General features: G+C 46.4%; 2 protein-coding genes and 1 pseudogene across 3 annotated transcripts in view; 1 reads left to right on the forward strand and 2 right to left on the reverse strand.

Annotated features, from left to right (window-relative positions):
- LOC100837419 (transcription factor RAX3) lies at nt 1–11615 on the reverse strand. Its single transcript, XM_024463198.1, has 5 exons — nt 11561–11615; nt 11412–11462; nt 1238–1448; nt 997–1126; nt 1–914 (listed from the first exon to the last, which is right to left on the reverse strand). The coding sequence occupies exons 2-5, from the start codon at nt 11439–11441 to the stop codon at nt 242–244; spliced, it is 1044 nt and encodes a 347-aa protein (XP_024318966.1). The 5' UTR covers nt 11442–11462; nt 11561–11615; the 3' UTR covers nt 1–241.
- On the reverse strand, nt 6550–14184 carry LOC100837723 (annotated as a pseudogene).
- Nucleotides 14178–21530, forward strand: part of LOC100838330 (pentatricopeptide repeat-containing protein At5g10690) — a 19884-nt gene continuing 12531 nt past the window's right edge. For both annotated transcript variants that reach the window (XM_003576510.4, XM_024463197.1), the window contains exons 1-9: nt 14178–14616; nt 14726–14923; nt 15358–15490; nt 16663–16754; nt 16860–17021; nt 17127–17195; nt 17300–17432; nt 18507–18739; nt 19523–19600. In XM_003576510.4, the coding sequence (XP_003576558.1) occupies nt 14374–14616; nt 14726–14923; nt 15358–15490; nt 16663–16754; nt 16860–17021; nt 17127–17195; nt 17300–17432; nt 18507–18739; nt 19523–19600 (1341 nt within the window). In that variant the 5' untranslated portion in view covers nt 14178–14373. The remainder of the gene's footprint in view (nt 14617–14725; nt 14924–15357; nt 15491–16662; nt 16755–16859; nt 17022–17126; nt 17196–17299; nt 17433–18506; nt 18740–19522; nt 19601–21530) is intronic.

A 21530-nucleotide genomic window follows, 5' to 3' on the forward strand; every position in this document is an offset into this window, starting at 1 on the left:
TATGCAATCATGTATATATTACTTCTGCATTGACGATACACACACTCGAGCAAAAAAAATATTCAGAGAAGAAGCTACGCACTGAAATAGGGGATAATTCAAAAGCCTACAGCCTATACTCTGAAATAGGGGAATATTCACATACCTAGAGTATCCAGATCGTATATTCAGATACCAACAGCCTATACTCTGATGATACTCAGATTTTCACCTGCCTAGAGTATATATACGTATAATTCTACTACATATTGTACTCTTGCAGATAGTCGTGGAACACCGAGTCCACTCCCGGAGTGGAGCAGGCCGAGCTCCAAGACCCAGCGCTGCCGTCGACGTTCTCCTCCAAGCCCCTGATCTGCCGGAGCAGCATCTCGATCTCGTCGTCCATCTCGCAGCCGAAGGCCGCGGGGCTCGCCGTCGGCGTGGAGCTCGAGCTGTCGATGCCCGCCGCCGTCTCGCCTGTGGTGGTGCTCGAGGACAGCGGCGTGGCCGTCCCGCCGCTGCTGTCCCTCCAGGCGCACTGATGATCATCTGGCACGCTGACGCGGCTACTAGTTCCAAAGTGAGACCAGAACCCGGCCGAGTAACCAGGTTGCTGCTGGCGTGGGCTTGGGCTTGGGCTGGGCCACGGTGGCGAGGCGAGATTGCTGTGGAAAGTGATGAGGCCCGGGGTTTCTTGCAGCTGGTGGCCGGCAGGGTGCAGGTGGTGCCGCTGGAGCTGTACGCTTAGCTGCATCCTCTCCACGGCCGAGTACGCGGCCGGGATCGCTGGAAGGAGGCGCGGCTGCTGCGCCAGCGCGTACCTGATCGGGCGGCGGCCGGCGCCCAGCAGGCGTCTCTTGAGCTTGGTGTTCCAGTAGTTCTTGACGTCGTTGTCCGTCCTCCCCGGCAGCTGCCCCGCGATGGTCGACCACCTGCCATGGACGAAACGAATCAAATCCCTTGCCATGGCAAGTGGTCGAGATAGTACACAAACATGTGTATCTATGTACAAACCTGCTCCCGATGCTGACGTAGAGGCTGCAGATGAGGCGGTCCTCCTCGTCGGTGAAGCCGCCGTGCCGGATGTTGGGGCGGAGGTAGTTGAGCCACCGCAGCCGGCAGCTCTTGCCGCACCTGTTCAGCCCTATATAAACAACAGGTGCGAGCATATACATATAAGACTTTGATCACTCCGTCTGGCCGGTGTCATTGACGCAGCGCAGATCATGGCATACAGAGTAACAGCGGCACGTACCGATCTTGCGGGGGAGCGCGATCCAGTTGCCGGCGGTGCCGTTCGCGGCGACGTAGGCCCTGAGCACGGCGTCCTCCTCCGCCGCCCACGGCCCCTTCTTCACGCTCGCCTTGTCGCAGCACGGCGCCCTGCCCATCGCGTCGTCTCTGGCTCCTTTCGGTTCACCGGCCGGCCTCTGGCTACTAGCTGAGGGCTGAGTCGACGGCGCTGGCTGATGGATGATGATGTGCCGTGAGAGGACAGTCATTTTATAGCGATGGAGGAGCTAGCTAGGATGAATCTAGCCCTGTGATGTGGAAGGTGAAAGTGCTCTGCTGTTGATTTGTTTTTTTCTGTGTGTATATGGCCCTCTTGTCTGCTTGATGTGATGCGTACGGTTAATAATCTACTCACCCACTAAAACCATGACAAAAATTTAAGATCGGAGGCAGTAGATGTTAACATTCTAAACAGGAGAGGCCAAAACAGTCTCAACACTCTTTAGACTTTTGTGTTCAAAAGCTGCGGTTTGGTTTTGCGGCGACACAGTTTTCGGTTTTTATTTCCTCCACTGCTTCAGAAGACCAGAAACACTACAGCCAGTTCATTTGTATGTAAGACCGTCTGTTACTTCTCAGGCACCTGAGTCCATACGAATGTACTAACGTAGAGAACAAAACACTTGGCACTACATGAGAAAGCTTGGGAATTGGGATACATCAATTTCGTTTTTCGTCGTTGTACTATCACTCTTCTCCTTACCTTACGTCGATAACTTTCAGATCCAAAGTCCAAACCCCCTTCTGCATTGCTGTCGTCGCGAGCTGAGCGTTTCAGACATCAATCCGGCGCCAAAAGTCTTGTTTCCAAGTTTCTGGTTACCGGATCCGATACTCGCCTCGGCATTGTTGTCGTCTTGGGCTCAGCGTTTTCAGGCATCGATCCTGCGAATTAAACCTCCTTCCTCGACTCTCTGCAACGATAATTAACCGGTCCGACCAAGTCTCCTCTCTCGGCTGCTTTGCGCCGGGGCTCTGGCTAAAGAAAAGAACGAACAGGCGGCTGCTCAATTGCACACAAAAATTAAGTGAGTAATATCTTTCACAAAGTCAAGTACGGAGTATATGAACAAGACGACACGACCGGCATGTGACCTCACGTGGCGAGTCTAGTACACGCTAGATTTTTTCCAAGGGTATATACTGATGTTCCTATCTTATTAACATACTACAAAACTAGCTAGCTACTCCACTTTGGAAGACTGACCAAAGCGATTAATTGATGATCGTAAGTCAACCCCTAGTTGTGTTATTACTGCCAACTTGTTGATTTCAAGAGAGTGAACATTCAGATTAGTGACAGCGGCCTAAAGAACGCGTGAGTAGACACGACTAATTAAAAAGATATACTATAGAAAAGTATATTAGCCATAGCTTGTCATTTTAGCTCCGTCACTGTTCGTGTAACCTACCGTTTGGATGTCGATTAGTGAAGCTGGACTTCAAGATTGGAATTGAGTTTTGTAACTCTGCTACTCCCTCCGGGAATTACTTGTCGCAGGTTTAGTACAAGGTTTAGTACAAGTCGCAGGTTTAGTACAACTTTGTACTAAATCTGCGACAAGTAATTCCGGCCGGATGAAGTATTGTTTTTCCTCGAAAATGAGGTTGAACCTCCAGCCTCTTCATCAAAATGATGCACACATGCACATTTTATTAATCTATTTAACAAGTCCAACAAAATGAATACATTGATCAAAAGCCCAAATTCACCAATCCACACTTACAAGCCGATGAAAGAGGATCATCAGGGCCATATGCCCCAACTGCAAACCACCGCCCACATAAAATCCGGAGGCTGCACTGGACACAACCATTCAAGCAAACCCTCAACGTGTCCATCTGCGCATGCTCCAGAATCAGCTGCCACTGACCCATATTCATCCCACAAATCTAACCATTACAACTTGCCAGACCTGACAGCGACGACGCAAGCTAGAGCCACTGAACAGCTCGCCCAGTTTCCGTCCACCAACCGAGACTCCTCCACCCGCAAACCTAGTGTTTCCCAAAAAAAAAACTCCGCTATTTGGATGTCCATAGAAATGAGAATTGGAGCTAGGCACCCGACCACCGCTGCCGCCGACGGTGACTACTCCATCAAGCTCCAGTGAACTCGGACAAACTCAGACAAGCTCCGCCCGACTATCTGGCAAGCTCCAGCGACTACTCTTGTGAACTCCTCCAAAATTTAAAAAGTTTGACTTAAGAAAAGCTGGAATATTTTATAAAAAAACGGAGAGAGGACTCTCGGAACTTGCATATGTTGTATTTTACTCCCTCTGATTCTAAATTCTTGACTCAAATTTGTGCAAATATGGATGTATCTATTCTTAAAAAGCGTGTAGATACATGTAATATTTCGACAACAATTTAGGATCGGAGGGAGTAGTAAATTAAAACTGAATTTCATGAATTTGCTTATAACTTCAAATTTGAGATGTGTACTTGTATTATGATGCCTCACCTTAGCAAGTTTTGCACATGTAGAAATTATTTCGGTTAAATACAGAGCATTGTCTCATCATCAAATCAGCTACAAACATCAAAACACTAATGAAATAGTAGTAACTATTTTTGATGTCAACCAGGGCACGTATAGATAGCTAGATACCAAGGCGGCAAAAGTCAGCTGCGTCCGTACTCCAATAACTGATCGACAACAGTATCAAATTATATTATCGACGACGGATGTATATATAACTAAACCAAATCCTTATCATTGGGAGACATCATGACTACATGCATGGCATATATACATGCGCGCCACTGATAGACCGATAGTGATAGCTAGGTACAGCAAGGAGCTTAACTAATTAGCCATCTCCTTAATTGTCATTAATTAATTGAGAACAGCATCAGAACAGTACTGTGGGGGAGTACATAAAGTACACTGATCGACCTGGTGGCTGGACAATAGACTAGCTGATTCACTTTACATGCATTTAAAATAATTTCTAACCCCTTTCTTAATTACAACAACAATCACTTAAAACTCAACTAAATGAGCAATTATACTAGTATACTTACTTACGCACGACGTGTAAAGAGCACAAAGAGAGCAAATTAATTAAAGCGTACCGTGCCGATCCTATACACCTCGAAACTGCATGCATAACTAGCTAGAGTCGGTCAAAGTTCCAACAGAAGAGCGAGCATGCATGCATGCATGCCCGTCGCTTGTGAAACCGTGAAATTTTCTTCATTCTCCTCTAGTGCATGATGATAAAGAAAAAGGTGAAATTAACTTTCTCTATACATATGTATGGTGCCTGCAGAAAATGCAGTGGGAAAATGTCGTCCAACGAAGCATAAAGTTCCTGCGGCGTGGACCTCGTTCTGCTGCTGGTTAATCTGACCATTTCCGCGCGCGGCGACGAAGAAGCTAGGCGACGACGATTGATCGAGGACGAAGAAAATGTTGTCGCAAAGTACGTAGTTAGTGGGCTTAGTGCCTTAGTGGAGCCGGCCATTTGCCGACTAGCTACGTAGGGTTACACATGGATATAGCTTTCTTATTCTGTGTGTTGCATTTCCAATCTGATGGTTCAGAGGGTAACGATTTATATTCCATTGAGCTCTGGGTTCACACTCCCCGTTTATTCTTCGTTGGTACGGCTCTGGTACGTACGTACGGTCGATCCTCTTAATGATCTCGATGCTATGCCAAAGTTTTACGGACGATTGAATTGTGGTACTCCCTCTAATTTTAAATTGTTGTTGAAATATTACATGTATCTAGACGTTTCTAAAAATAGATACATCCATATTTGGACAAATTTGAGACAAGAATTTAGAATCGAAGGGAGTAAGTACTAATTTCTTCTTCCTTTTTCCATCAATTTGTTTTTATTACTTGATCTAAAAAAAGAAATTAATATACCGCTCATCCAGATAGGCCCAGGAGAAACTACTTATGTACAAAAAAAATTTACCAGGGAGTACCACTCTTCCTGAAAATTTACTTGTGATATATCCGATGACCAACCTAGCAGTCGCTCATGGTGTCTGCAGTGCAGAGGCCTACTTATTGTGGCCATGCATGCACATGCCCAAAATTGTCAAGTTGTTTTTCCTTTAGAAATTAGAAGATGGGACAAGATCACTATCACTTTCTTCCTCTTCGATCGTTTTAAGTAGAACACTATCACTTTCTTCAACGAAACTAATTAACCTAGCTTATACGCCGTGACAAATCTGTCACCATGGTGTTGTAATCGCTGTCATTGACAGCTTTTGCATAATTTCCGTTAAACCAATCAAACTCAAGTCAGCGTGGATGAAGCTGCTGCTACCTTCTTCGTTTTTCTTTCTCTTTTTTACGACAAAGCATGTCGCGATAAACGACCCTTCAATAGTCTGATACTCCAAATATTGTCAAATGGTGTTGCTCCCAGCTAGTGCGGTACTGGCCAACTACTCGCCACTTCCTCCGATCAAAGGTAGTAAATACTTCGTCTGATTCATAATAAATGTCTCAAATTCAGTATACCTTTGTACCCCCTCCGTCCTGAACTAAGTGTCGTTGATTTATATAAATTCTTATACAAATTCACGTCACTCATTTTAGGACGGAAGGAGTACTAAATTTGAGACACTTATTATGGATCGGAGGGAGTATGTTACAATAAATTACACACTAGTCACACTATTAAGTATGTATATATATGATCAATATTTTTTTGCTGCTAACAGCTTTCTAGCAGTAGAACCATGCATGCATCATCTAATTTAGTAAACTATAGTTGGAAATATGTGGTTCCAAATTGTCTAAGAGAAACTGAAATTTCTTCGGAAGGTGGGGTATAAAGAAAATATACTTTCTCAAGGCAAAAGAAAAAGTCCCCACAAAAAGGGGCCAAAGAAAATTAGCAAAGAAGAAGATCGAAAATCTAGAATGGGGCCCGTCCCTCCACACCAATTTAACCCGCAGCCGCAGCCGCAGCAACAGCACATGAGAACACCCCGCACTTTCTCCTGATGCCGCCGGCCAAAACACAAAAAGAGCCCCACATTGACCTGGTTCCCGGCCTGAAACGGGAGGAAAGGTGACACCGGAAAAGGCAGGGATCATTGCCACCTTTCCACAAATTAACGACGCGGACGCCAGAACCGAACGATATATCGTGTTGATTGCTGCTCCAAAGTGAGGGAGCAAAGCAGCTAGCTAGCGACGACCTTGGTGGCCGGCCAGGGTAAAGAGGCTGGAGATGTGGGTGTTTTTCTCACCTTGTCTTCGCATGGGTCGATGATTGATTAGTCATTACTATGTGCTTTTTGAAAACTACTCACTCCATTTCATGATTCTTGTCAAAATATTACATGTATTTAGACGTTTTTTAGGAATAAATACATCTATTTTTGGCAATTTGAGACAAGAATTATGAAACGGAGGGATTACTTTTTTGTTGTTGGTTAGTTCCTCCCCATCAGCATGCTGTCATGTCGATCGACTTAGCATATTGCACCACCCTGTTTTAAGGCAGGAAAAAAACGATAAGCACTATATTTTTTTCCCTAAACTGTCATCGTGGCCACTGAACTATAAAACTAGAAAATTAACTTTGGTACTTGAACTTATAAAACCGGATTACTGTTTACAGTGGTTTTCTAGGTGGCATGGTCTTGACTTTTTTTTTTTGTAAAAGCTGGATCCGGAAGGATACAGAGGATTTTATTCATCTAGCACATATTACAACAGGACCCTCTAAAGACAAAGAATTACAAACAAGTCCCTGAAAAATGTAGAAAGGACCCAGAAACAGAAAGAAGAAATGCAATCGGGTCCTCAGCATCCTCTCGGAATCCACCTCGCCGTCGCCAGGGACGAAACCACTTGGGGCGACGAGGCTGCCATAGTTGGAGACCATGACGACCAATCGAACACTGAACTGCCTCCCATAAGGCCTCTTGACCAGGAGGAAAGAAGATGGCCGCCCTTCGGCCTGAAGATACGGCGGCAAGGGAGAAGCCGGTGGCCGTATGTAGGCGCCGTCACTCCACCGTGACCACCGTGGTTGTGCTCGACCTCGACACATCAGCTCCAGTCTGCCGCTTTCACCTCATCGGAGGACCACCTCCATGGTGGCTACAACTTCAAAGGGAAAGCCACTGGATCTCCTACAACACCAGGAAACAAACGAGCTTATTCTTGGAGCTGCCGGCGTCGACCTCCGCAAGGACTGCCCTCCAGTCCCTACGAGCTTCTCCGCCGCCAAACGCCGACCACCGTCGCTCGAACATGGCAGCCGCCTGCTCCCTAACGGCATAGCGCCATACCCGGCAAGAAGTCGAAACCCTCTAAGGGTACCCTAACTACGGCGGAGCTTCGAGCACCTCCTCCATCTTCTTCCCCACCGGCTCTGCCGGCGGCAAGAAGCTGGATTCGGGCCGGGCTCCAAGGATTTTCCTTGAGGCTACCGTAGAACAGAGAGAAGGGAGGAGAAGGGGATGGAAGCCGCGTTCGTGACAGTTACCACTGGAGCCTGGATCCCCGCATGGTCTTGAATTAACTTGCCTACATGGCAGCTCTTGACCGTTAGCCTGATGACGCCACAATTGTATAGGCCTGCAATTTGACAAGAAGTAACATCTGTCATCGTTGCTTTAAATTCGTCCATGCCATCGATGCGCTTGATTCAGTTAACACCCCTCGCAGCGCTTGGAATGCCGCAGCCGTCATACCTGGGATCTAGAGTTCGAGTGGGAAATAAGGGGCAAGTTAGGATAGAGGAGCAAGGCTTCACGGTTATGCGGTCGCGTGCTGCCAGGTTGGCAAGTTACGTCAACAATGCCACGTAGACATAGAATCCATCAATGACATTGGGGTGGATGGCTAAACTTATCTTCTTCGTTTTTGCGCGAAGCTTATCTTGTTTTGTAGGAGCAAGTTCGAGGACCAGCGTTTCCTGGTTTTAGAGTTTATGTACACTTTCTTAACAATTGAGGGATGATCAAAAAATGTATTTATCCCACAAAAAGGATACTAGGCATGCAGCGTGAGAATCATAGATTACATACACCTTACAAGCTAAATACATGGAAGAAGCGACGCAACACTATCAAAACATGCATGAACTTACAAGCTAAATACATGGAGTGACCATTAATGACAGAACTAACACCTATGACAAGTCATCATTGTTCCGAAAGCAACGCTTCAAGAAGGAGATCACCGCACACACGCCTACATTTTCGTACCCAGCTACTGAAGGCTAGGTCATGGATTGTGATCCTTTATGCCGGGTCCAACAAACAAAGGATAGATTGTGATCCTTCACCCTGAACATGAACGGTGTTCGACTTGCCATACCAGGCCTGCAGGCCACCACCATAACTCCACTTCAAACCGCTATGGCATCCTTTAGAACTAGCGACCTATGTCCACCTCCAGAACTCCTCCCCATTGTGCACCATTCCGGCTAAGATCAACCTCTGATCGGCTAGATCAAATGTCCTCCACCTCATGCAAGGGGAGGGAGATACACGCAAGGAGCAACTACCAGGGTCCTCTAATCTGGAGTTACTTCTGGCTGACCATCGGCGTGCTGTCGGTAAGACACATAATTAAGACGCATCGATAAGAACATCTCTCACCATTAGGCGCATGACAGAGAGATCTACCAAAGCCAACCGTCTCCATTGGAGGAATGCCCCGCTGCAGCAGTAGGTTGGACATGAAGCTCCCACCTAGCACCGCTGAAACATACATCACCATGTTGGATCTATGCTAGCGGCGATCCATGTCCCCGACCACTCCTAGAGATGACGGCTTGGCGTGCAGCCCACTGGGAACGCCACAAGTCACGTCGCCCGCAGCATTCCCTCGGCAATGATTCGGATCCCGTCCCCTAATAAATGCCTGAAACCCGCCGCCGTTAGCGATCGGATGGGTTTTGCCTGGCACGGTGATTATCGACAACATCAATGGGAGAGGGACTAGGGAGGAGGTGGGTTGGTGGTGACTAGGGTTGTTGGCGGCTTCCATGTCATAGTCATTTTTGAGGGGCCATGTCATAGTCATGTCATCATCTCCATTGCAAAAAAAAATCTCGTTGTCATTTATTCTTGCAGCTCGAAATATAATAAACCGGGAGAAACTAGCTTGTTGAATACGTTATTGCGAGTTAGTCACTACGCATGCGTGTATGCTGATCGTGATAATTACTGAAGAGGTTAACCATGCGGCGCAAGTGTTCTAAACTCATCCGGATGTGACAGTCTAGGTTAAACCAACAGATATTGATGTAGGTTGTTTTGTCACTCGAAATCAACGTGACATAGTGAAAAAAGGGTGACGGAGACAGATAATTCACTATCGTCACCAATCGTTGTAAAATTGGAGAAATCCTTTTTTGTGAGAAAAAATAGAGAAATTCAACTGTGTGAATTTTGTTCAGAGCCTATTGAGCCAATTATACCTTATATATATACTACACGCAAGTTACCCATCTGATTAGTTTCTTAAATGATATCATTGCGCCGACCATCTTTCTTATCATCAGCCACAGGCATGTCTGCGATTAAGTCAAAAATGAATCTCTTTTCTTATTTCAGTTCATACAAGTGATAAGATAGATTTCCTCTTCTTTTTTCAGTTTAGACCAGTGATGAGTGATGACATTGATGACTTGAAGAAGTAGAAGCTAGAAAACATAAAATGAAGTGTGACTCCTTTCAGAAAATTGAAGTGTGACCAAGAATATATTTGATCTATTTATAATGCCTGGTGATAGGTCAGATGCCTGCTTACATATGATATTTTGGCTGGACTCTTTCCGAAATCCAGTTGCATTGAAAAGATTATTTCAAAAATGAAAAAAAACTTCATGTTTGAAAAAATAATAATTGAGAGTCAGGCATGCATGTACGGTTGATAGAAGTATGAGGTGACCTTTGCAGGCCTGCAAATGTTATTGTATGGACAAACTGACAAGGCAAAGGGTGGCCAATAGTCTTTTTTTTAGATGGATGCAGCCAATAGTTCTGATAAGTACACGCTAATCAATCAATCAATGATTGAAGTATAATAACAAAAAAGTTGGAATCCTTCGAACTGGGATGCTTGGGTTGTACCCATGCAATGAAATTGTTCATCAAAAGTATATGCATACAATTTTATAACTAGACGATCTTTGTCATGATAGCTGATTGCTGATGCAATACTTGTCATGGAGGTGATAGCTGATGCAATACTTGCTCTTGGATAACAAGCCAACGACAGAATATGCCTTGTTCCTTTCAGTTCGTTCTATATTTCACCAATGCATTTTGTGGACTCCTGTTTCTCTAATTCGGATGGTATTGAGAGTATGTTTTTCTTTTCTTTTCTACAACGTTGCATAAAGTTAACCATGCATAGATGCCGGCATGACCGTTCTTTTGACATGTCATGTATAGCACTTGATATGGGCTAGAATCAATCTCTCTTCTGCCTGATGCATTGCTAGAGCTCATGACCCTTCAGTTTTCACAAAAAAGAAGACTATGTTTTTAGTTATTTTTTAATCTCTTTATACTGTTTGTACGCTTGGTGGCCTCGGAGAATAGCAATATCCATAACAGTAGATGTATGTGTAGTCCACTCTTATTAAGGTACATGCTGTATAACTCAATGTGAGTGCACTGGAATAGGTAAGGTATCCAAAACATCATCAGAAGGAAAGAGTACAGGAAATCAGTTGTCAATTGGACATGTCGATGTCACGCTGTCACCCCATCCCAAGTCTGTGCACCCGCGCTTAAATTCGGATTCATGTAAGGTAGCTTTGTTCGGATAAGATGTTCCTAGCTGTACTAAGTGCTGAGTTCATCTTTGTGAATGTTGATGAGCTGCGAGAAACTTGGAATATATAAAACTGAATCCATAATATTGGTCTTTCCATCTTCAGAAGAAAAAAAATACATCAAACAATACTCTTGGTCTAAAAGGGTCAACTAAAGCCATTCTACCATAGTGAATTTGAGTGATTTTATCAGTGCAGCGATTCAACTGCTAAAAAAATAATCGTCTATAGCTACTCCGTGTCCAAACCAAAATAATTTGTACTTCAAACAAGAGACAAAAGGTAGTAAACAATGTGCTATTAAATAGAAGAATATATTGAATACTCGGATATAATAGGTAAATGGTTTACCTCACGCAAGGCTTTAGAAAGATCATCCATTGTCAATACAAGACGTCTATCCTGAGTACAATAAAGCATGCTATCAGAAAGCAGTAATAATGGTATGCACGATTTCCTAGTAGAAGTAACATGAAATTTTCTCTATGCGGTGGGTTCACCTTAGGTTATTTGCTCTTGTTATCTTTGATAAGTGCTGATACCCTAGCTTTGCAGTGCCTAATTGAAGGGAAATAATAATGCAAATATCAAACTTGTGTGCAAGATACACTGCAACTGCTATGTGCATGACATGCCCACAGCCCCACACCAAAAATAGCTTGACTTCAGATACACAAAGGTGGAATCAAATTTGAAATTATTTTCCCCTCCAGCCCTACCTCATCAGTACAACACATATTGCAACCAAGCAACCCTAGTTTGTTATATAGTTAAGAATTAAGATGTCATGTTCAGTTCCATGACTTGATCAGGGGGGACTGGGGTAAGAGCTTGGATTGTCTGAAGCAGCTGAATTGGCCATTTCCTAGGATTCAGCAGTCAGCAAAACCGCATAGGAAAAAATTCCGGACCACTCAACCTTACTAAGAAGAGAGGCATGAAGCAATGAGCGTCACCAAGTGAAGTAACTCGTCAATGCCCTGGGTGTTGAGTGGGCCAGAGATATCCTGAATGCAGAAAGAGTCCAGGATGGCATCGGCAACCAGCTGGCAAGTGGCGAGACGCGGACCAACCGCAGCGAAGACCACCGGGGCGAGCTGACGGATGGAGGATCCGTTGATCCACTTGTCGAACCAGAAGGGGGTGGAGCGACCATTGCCAAGGAGGCAAGGATGGACTTGCAGACCTCAGAAAAAAGCGCATGAGTGCGCGGGCTAAGATGGATCTTGAAGGAGGCCCAAGGCCTGGAGTAGTTGATACGTTGAAGCCACGGCCGGCGGAGTTGAAGGGAGGCTCCAGCAAGGTTGGCATCACGGACTCCAAGACAGCCAAGGCGAACCGGCAGGCAAACCCGAGCCCAAGCCCCAACGCAATGCCCCTTCTGAACATCCGAACGACCCTTCCAAAAGAAACACCGCTGCTTCTTGTTGATCGCGTCTCCAAACCACCTAGGTGTATCGGTGGCGAGGAGGCTATGAACCGCCACGGACGAAAGGACAGACTTGACAAACACAGCGTGACCACCATGAGAGAGCATACCAGCTCGCCACCCCAGAAGCTTGCGATCCATCTTATACAGGATAGCAGGATAGGCTGAAAGTCCTGGCGACGGAGATAGGAAACTCTTGAATGGGACAAGCGAGGTAGAAGACCTCCAAGAGCTCCAGAAGGATGGTACAATCGTCCACAGTCGGCTTGATGAACACGTCCACGTCATCTGCATAAAAGGAGGCCTGATAGTCGAAACAGTCTCCAGGGAACCGAGAGAGAAGGCCAACCTGGGAGGCCGGGGTGCTTAGTTTTGCAGTGTACGTATCAAACTTTTGGAAAAGAGCGTAACTTATGACAATTCAGAGGGCTAGAAAAGTTGCAGCTATCATAAATGCAACTAAAAAGATAAGTAGGAAATAGTTTTGAATGAGTAACCACTAACCAGGAGCATGAAAAGTTCCAAGAATAGTGTTTTTTGCCATTCCATTAATCAGGCATTAATAAGTCTGCAAGAGTGCTACTTCCTCCGTTACAAAATGTAAGCATATTTTGACTACACAAATTCAAGTTCTGATCAAGAATTAATCCAATAATACATATGATGTTTTACACAAAATTGATACTACTGCAGAAGCACTTCCTTATGATAGTGATTTTCAAATTTTGTAACCATCAAAAAGTATTGTACAAGAATTTTACGCCTTTACGGTTAAAGCTAATATTTGGATAGTCAAAATACAGCCTACATTTTGCAACGGAGGGAGTACATGCCCTCAGGAACCTTAATTAGATTGAATCCGAGAAATTCAGAAAACAGAATTTACATGCAAATTACTAACAGTTGAGCTGCGGTGGAAAGAAAAAACCAGCGAGGTTGTACATTTACGTACTGAAGAGAATCACTTGCAATGTCTGAAATGAAATTTTGAGTAGCTACAGCAACCAGCCTTGTTCTGCAGGGGGATTAGGAAAAAAATAAATAAATAGAAGAACAACGTGCTAAAACTACCTATGTGGTTCTAATGTTACCATGTGCAGCAAATTTCAGTTCGAGACGATCCTAGAGCAGCAAACGAGTCTTATTGAACTTTGGAGACAATCGGAGGTACAAGGAGTACTTACAGGCGTAGGTCGGGGCAGTGGAAGCCGCTGCGGGCGAGGTAGTGCTCCACCAGCTCGTCTGGAATCTGTCGCACCACCGAATCAAACACAGAAGTTGGCAGAAACGAGAGGGGATTAGGGCAGACGGCGGCGGCTTACCGTGGGGGTGCAGTCCATGAGAGAGGAGAGGAACTCGGTGAGTACGGCATCGTCGTCGTGCCGCCCGTCGCCACCGCCGGCCTCCATGCCAGGAGCCATCCCGCCAACTCCGCCACCGTTGTTGCCTCCCAATCCCATCATCCTTCTGGCCGTCCGTCGCCTCGCTGCCTTCGCCTGAAGGGTGCTCACCGAGGGAGAGGTGGCTGCTTTGTTTTTGAGAGGGAAGAGGTGGCTGCTAGGCTGGGTGGATGGCGGGGAAGAGCAGCTCGCCGCCGGTGGGTTTGGAAGCGGCAGCCGGCAGGCAGGCCAGGCGAGGACTACGGCGGGTTTGTCGAGCGGCAGTGGGCCGAATCCGTTTAGCATTTGGGCCCGTATCAAGGCGTACGGGCAGTCTGCTGTTCTGAGTCGATCCAGAGAGCCTGAATCCAGAGGACTGCGGCTGGCCCGCGGACGAGCCTGCAACCCAAGACATCCGCGCCAAGCCACCAAGCGCCACCTCCGGCGAACCGCCCTCTATCCACTCGCCCGCGCTCGCAGCTCGCTCCTCGCCACCACGAAAGAGATGATGCTGATAGGGCCGCGGTTCCTCTCCTCCTCCTCACCGCCGTCCTCCACCCGCCACGAGACCCTCCTCCCCGCGCTCTCCACGCCTCCCGAACCATGTCGAATCCTCTCTTCCTACTCCCCCGACGGCCCGACCGCCCGCCGCGGCCGCACAGCTTCCTCCAGCAAGCGCCCGCCGCCCGACCTCCGCCGCCTCACCGCGCGCATCGTGGACCTCACCCGCCGCAGGCAGCTCGACCAGGTACGACACGACTCGCCGGCCGTTCGCCGCGCCGGTTTTAGGTTTGCGGGGGTTTCTCATTCGAGGTTCTGATGCGCGCGTGGCGTGACGGATTGTTTTGCCCGCGCAGGTCATGGCAGAGGTGGAGGCGTCCAAGCGGCGCGCGCGCGCGGGCAGGGGCGGAGGGATTAACATCATCGTGATGAACGCCGTTCTCGAGGCCTGCGTGAGCTGCGGCGACGTCGACCTCGCTGTCCAGCTCTTCGAGGACATGCGGGGGCCTAGGGGGTGCGGCGCCGACGGCGTTTCGTACGGCATCCTGCTCAAGGTTTATCCTCTTCCCCCTCATGTAGTAGTGCTGTCTGGGATTATATTCCAGGCTCCAGCAAGGCATCCGTGGTTTGTAGTTTAGATCATCATGTACACTCTTGGTGCTATTTCGAGGTTTTACATCATAGTAAAATTGAAAAATTCACCGTGTTCTATCAACTTCATTAAATTTCCATCTCAGATTTTCTGAACCATCAATGTGTGAACTCTCAGTCAACAACTTCCTTCTGTTTGTGCTGCTCAGAATAATCCTTACCTAAACTACTCCCTGAGGGATTATTGCATCATTCAAGAGATTAACTTCAATGGTATCTTCTCGTTTCTCAAAGCATGTGGAACAACAATTATTATTTTCACCATGCTTATTTTACTGATTGCTTAGTTCAATTAATGATCTGGTAGAATCTTACAATTAATGTGATCCAATTGAAGGGTCTGGGGATAGCTAGAAGGATTGATGAAGCATTCGAGATACTGGAATCAATTGAGAAAGATGCTTCTGTTGGGAGCCCCAAGCTCACCCCTCATCTTATTTGCGGTTTTCTCAATGCCCTTATTGAAGCAGGTTGGTGCAAGATGGACCCTTTAACAATATATTGTACGTTGCACCAGGTATATTGTCCCTTGTTGCACAAAACCACTCGAGGAGTCTGAACGGGGTACTAGAATAAGTAGCTAATTCATGAAACAGCTATTAAGCAGCATTTGTTGCTATCTGATTTTTTTTTTCAAGAATGCAACACAGCAGGTGCATCATCGATTAAAGAAGAAGAGCCAGATGGCTAGTACAACACCGCAAAAGCGGCAATACAACACCACAAAGTGGCAAACAAAGAGGATACAATTACACGCCGAGAAGCAACCTACTCGCCCTAAAGGCTGCCACCGAAACCCTACCCCTAAGGAGCCCAGCGTTCTCCCAACGCCCAAGTTCCTCAAGAATGATGGACATCATCCTCTGGACCGAAGGAGACGCGCCATTGAAGACCACATCGTTCCGGTGGCACCAGATGGTCCAAAGGACGAGAGTGGTGGCCGTTCGAAAGTCCTTCCGTGCCCGGCGCGGAAAGGACAAGGTGGACCACCAATCCCACAGGCAGGCCCCTGCAGACGGCACACACTCGCGATGTCCCCAAGCCGAGAACAAGGTATCCCAAACCTGACGAGCCAAGACACAGCCAAGAAGAAGGTGAGAGATCGACTCCTCCTCCTGGTCGCAAAGTGGGCAGCGGTCAGGATGACGGTCCGCGGTCCAACACCGGTTCCTCGCCGCCAGCCAAGCAAAGACCCAACACTTCACGGGGGGGGGGGGGGGGGGCTTGAGTGCCAGATCTCGGCCGCACACGGGTCCAATGCCCGTCCAGCAAGGAGGTTTAGATATGCCGATTTGGCGGAGTAAACCCCGTCGCTAGACCAATTCCACCTCAGGATGTCGGCAACAGTCCCATCAAGCGAAACCCTTGGACTCTATCCCAAACTATCTGATATGAAAGGCGTACTGAGTACTGACTCATAGAGTGGGGATAACAAAAGGAGACTTCAACAACCTAACTCTATGTACATAGGACTTGAGTATGTTTATTCGAGATTAAGTTTGTTTGGTTGCTGATTAGTTATGCTGATTTAGATGTTCTCATTAAATGTTACTTTTCTTTGCCATAATATTGTACCACTGCACATTTCTCTCACCTACCTTAGCTGGCCAGTACTGATGAACTTGAGTTTCAATTTATATAGGAGATATGCGGCGTGCCAATGCACTTGTTGCCCGTTTTCGCCAAGTCCTTTACAAAGGCCACTCTGTCTTACTATATAACTTACTGATGAAGGTATCTCATAATTTCCTTACAATTCGTCCCCTAAGATGCCTTTTTATATTTTACTTCACTGTAAAAATTATAGTTACATATATTTCTGAACTGAACACACTCCAGGGATACATAAAAAGCAACTTCCCTCTAGGTGCTTTGACTGTTAAAGATGAAATATTGCGTCAAGGGTTGAAGCCTGATAGACTGACATACAACACCATCATTTTTGCCTGCGTAAAAGCATCGGAGATTGATAAGGCTTTCCGGTTTCTTGAAGATATGAAGGTCTCACACAAGTGTTGGAAAGGCCAGTTTTAGCCACAAAATCGTTTCACATATATGTGTAGTTGCCTTGTATAATGAAAATCCGTTGCTCATATTGCAATGCAGGACGAAGCTAAAAGGGGTGATAATCCTGAACTCCTCCCGGATGCTGTTACCTACACAACATTACTTAAGGTGATTCAGTGATCGCCTTGTATAGGTTGAGAGATTGTTTGGTTGCCCAATGTATCAATTCTTCTCACAGTTTCTAATTGTGCAAATTATTAAGCATGTTGCAGGGTTTAGGAAATAGCCAAGACCTTTATTCAGTTTTGAAGATTGTGGTGGAGATGAAATCATCACTTATTTCAATTGATAGGACTGCATATACTGCTATGGCTGATGCCTTTCTGGCTTGCGGGTCCATTGACGGTAAGCTATACATTTTCTTGGTGGGCAATTGCTTGGTAACTCTTCTTAGTCTTCTGTGTGTTTGCAAGTTGGGCAATAACAGTGGTACCTCACTAACAAGTGGCTTACACCTGTTATCCTCATGTTTAATGTTATTTTCCAGTTGACACCACCTTGGTACGCTACTGTGCTAACTTCCCTTTTATACCATTTTATACCCCAAATTGGGGAAATAGCATAAGCAATTGTAAAACTGAGATTATCTCTTAATATCAATTTATAAATAACTTTTAGGCTTCTTTAGATCGATTTGCTGGGACTAGAGCCAATGCAGTTGGTTCGTAGGGGTTTTAGGCCTAGTCCCCTTCCGTCCAAACAAGACGTAAATATATAGTTACGCTTTTGGTATTCCTAATCAGGCTTCTTATTTCCAAACCATCATATATTCATATTCAGGGTGCTTACACCAAGCTAGAGCTTCTGTCATGAACCATGGATAGCTTGCTCTTAGAATGGCTGAGTTTCACATTACTATTGCACATAATATATTTATTGACAATACTCGACACCTTTCACAAATTAGCAAATTCCAGGACCGGCATGAATTGGCTGATACCTTGTTTTCGGTGGGACCTGTGGCTTGAATATTTCATCCATCATAGAACTTTAATAAGTGTTCACTACACAGCATTTACTTACCTTCACTGACTGTGATAATTGCGCATTATGTGTCTTAATGTCCCATATAATTCTTAGTTCCTGGTGGATCCAGGGTGCCAATCTTATCTCCATGGTTTAGGTGAACGTAAATGTGGAGAAGAGAACTATAATCATCATATTGAGAGAAAAACTAGTGCTATTTCATGGTTTACTAAATGATAGATTGCGAGGATGGAAGAGAACAAAGCCATTTAAATGAGACACTCTTGCTGCATACTTAGCTGTCACCTTTTACAAAATCTCTTTGTGCAGTGTCACTGTAGGGTGTAGATAGGACTCGAGTTTGAATATGTAATCTTGTTGGTAATAAAATATATTACTAGTATCTGCACAATAAATGAATTCTGTTCTTTTTTGTTGTTGTTGTTGTTATAGGGGCCCTTTGCATTTTTGGTGAGCTAATCAAACAGGCTGGCAGCAACAACGACTTGAGGCCCAAACCTCATCTTTATCTTTCAATCATGAGAGCTTTTGCTTCTATCGGTGATTTTGATATGGTAAAGAGATTGAACAAACGCATGTGGCCTGATTCAGTTGGATCCATTAGCTCTTCTGCTAAACAAGAGGCAGTCGAGTTGTTAATGGAAGCTGCTATCAATAACAATCAGGTGGGCATGAAATTTCATAGTTTGATAATCTGATTTGGATTTGTTGTCCATGCAATACTGTGGTCACTGGGTTATTATTGTCACCGAATTTCTACTGATTAGGTGAAATACAAACACCTTTGGTTGCGATGAATACTATGAAAACAGTAGTGCTCACTATGGGGAATAATGCATATCCTGTTTAAAAGGCTATGCACTGTTTAAGGTAGAGCTCTTACTATATGAACTAACTATTTCAAAGTCCTTCCATCCATATATAATTATTATGTTGGATCAAACCTTTACATTATTCACTGTCTTCGGTTTCTAACAATAAGACAGAAATTGCATTGTTGCTTTCAGTGTTTCTGAGGGTCTGTGGTGCTTCATCATACTGCTAAGAATATTCCTCGTTTGTCGTATCTACTGCACTTGTGGTAGGAGTTATCATACCGCACTAGCCTGAGACAGTTGATTGATATTTCATTTCTTAATTGTATAATCTTAATGGAACTTATAAATATTTGCCTCAAAAATCGTAGTAGTACATTCCTCATTTTTGTTCTCTAAAAATGATTTGGCAAGACACAAGGGGGTAAAACCGTAAGAGGGAAAATAGACTTGCTCCTGTGATCGGTTAAACTGCAACATATTTTTGTTCAAGAGTTAGCATGTTACTAGACGCAACACATCAATGCAATGATTTTGATTGCTCTGTCTCTAGACTTGTTTATTCGTTGAGTGCCAAAATACTCTTTAGATTATCATATGACTTAATGGTCTGGCTGATTAATTCTTTTGCAGATAGATGTGGCTAGACGACTCCTAAGAAGAATAGTTAATGAGAAAGTGTATTTCTCTTGGACAAGCAGAGTAGGCCTGGTATGTTCCTTTTGTACTGCATTGGATCTAGTCTCTTAATACTCTAGTTAATTCATTACAGACATGGAGTTGCTTGCGAATTTTTAATGTCTCAAGTTTTGACATGAATTTAAATGTGTTATTCTGCAAACTTGCTGTGGATTGAGATCACATTTTTTTCTATGGTTTTGAATTTTTCATGCATTAAAGAGTTAATATTACACAGTTAAATTTAATATATAAGTAATACTCAGCTTAAAACAATGCCTTGAGCTCTGATGTTTCTGGCCTCATTTTTGTACATCACTATATTTAACAAGACAACAAATACTAGTAACATTCTTTTTATTTCACTAATTGTCGTACCAGTGGCCCACGGGGTCCCACTGATACGGGACGCGTGGGTCGCCAGTGACGAAGCCCTGTCAGGAAGGCCTCCTGGGAAGCAATGAGTCCGGGAAGCCTGCTTCAAGGAGACGGTCCTTGGTGAAGGTGAAGCAAAGGGCCCAAATATGAGAAGCCCCCGGGAACCCCGGTTCCGGGAAGCTGGAAAAACGCCTCCCGGCAACTAGCCAGGTGCGATAGCCGGGAAGGGGGCACCCCAGCAACCCACGCTCGGGCATGTAGGCGGGGCCCGCGGAACAGTGAAGACAGGACAAGACGGCGGGCGCAGTGCATTTAATGCACCAACAGGAGTTTTATCAGCAGGCCTAGGCTTGCTTAGCAAGGCTAGGGCGTCTACTCTACGAACCGTTTTTTCTACCGTGTACAGTGGACCGGGCGCTGCATGGCGTCTAGTGTGGATCAGCGGGAGTGTATTTCATGTGGCTGTGACACGCGTCTAGGAGACGTGTCACGCTGCATGCATTGGCACATGTGGTATCCCCTTGTCTATAAAAGGAGGACCAATGCCACCGGTCAAAGGGTTCCGTTTCGATCAGTCTTAGTTTGAGCCCTAGTTAGAGCCATCGCCAAGTAGCTCCCCGGGACACCTTGTAAGCAACATATAAAATCTTGAATACAAAAAAAGCAGGACGTAGGGTGTTACACCTCCGGGTGGTCCGAACCTGGGTAAATTCACGTGTCCACACTTCGTGTCTATCGTCACGCCAACGATCGCCGAAGCGATCGCCTCGCCCTCCACCGAACCAAAAAGGGGGTGCTCGGCATCCCCGGTGCTGGAGACCCGTGCTCCGACATCTGGCGCGCCAGGTAGGGGGCGTATAGAGAGCTTCGAGTGACCGCCGGCGTCATCGGCTTCAACACCGGCTTCTTCGTCTACGACATCCTCAACGACTAGCTCGCCATGCCGCCCAAAAAGGCAGACGAGCCCCGGATCGACCTGCGCGACACCCTCGCCATGCGCACTCGATCCCACGACGCCACGCGCGTGTCGCAAGTACAAGGGGACCAGGGGTCCCCTCCACGGCAGCAACAGCAATCACAGCTGCCACCTCCACCTCCTCGGCCGTCGGCGGACAACCGGCTGAGGGGGCCTGCGGCGCCTAGCGCCGGAGCCAGCCGTGCGAGCAACCACAACGTCCTCGCGGCAGCCAGCGAGTCCACTCGCCCCAACATCCGAGGGCACCGGGTGATAGGGCGGAGGGCAGCTGGTCGGAGAACCGGCAGCGTCCCGTTCAGACCCCGGCGGAAGCTATCATTGCCGCGCGTGTCATGGTGCGCTACGAGCCACCGCAAGGCACGCCGGCGCATAACGCGTGGAGCGCAGAGCTGCCCAGCAGCCGCAAGGCGAGGGCGGCCCGGCTGGTTCAGGCCGGGGACAGAACCCGGGACGCGGAGACGCGCCCCGCGTCTCAAGGCACGGAGAACACCCTCCCCCGCCGGGAGGGCAAGGAGGCAAGGATCCCGTGGGGTCCTCGGACTCGTCACAATCCGTTATGCGGGGTGACGCGCGAGGCGTCCTGAACGCCCGCCAGCAGGAAGATCTCCA

The sequence above is a fragment of the Brachypodium distachyon genome, chromosome 4 (assembly GCF_000005505.3).
Source record: "Brachypodium distachyon strain Bd21 chromosome 4, Brachypodium_distachyon_v3.0, whole genome shotgun sequence".
Taxonomy (NCBI): Eukaryota; Viridiplantae; Streptophyta; class Magnoliopsida; order Poales; family Poaceae; genus Brachypodium; species Brachypodium distachyon.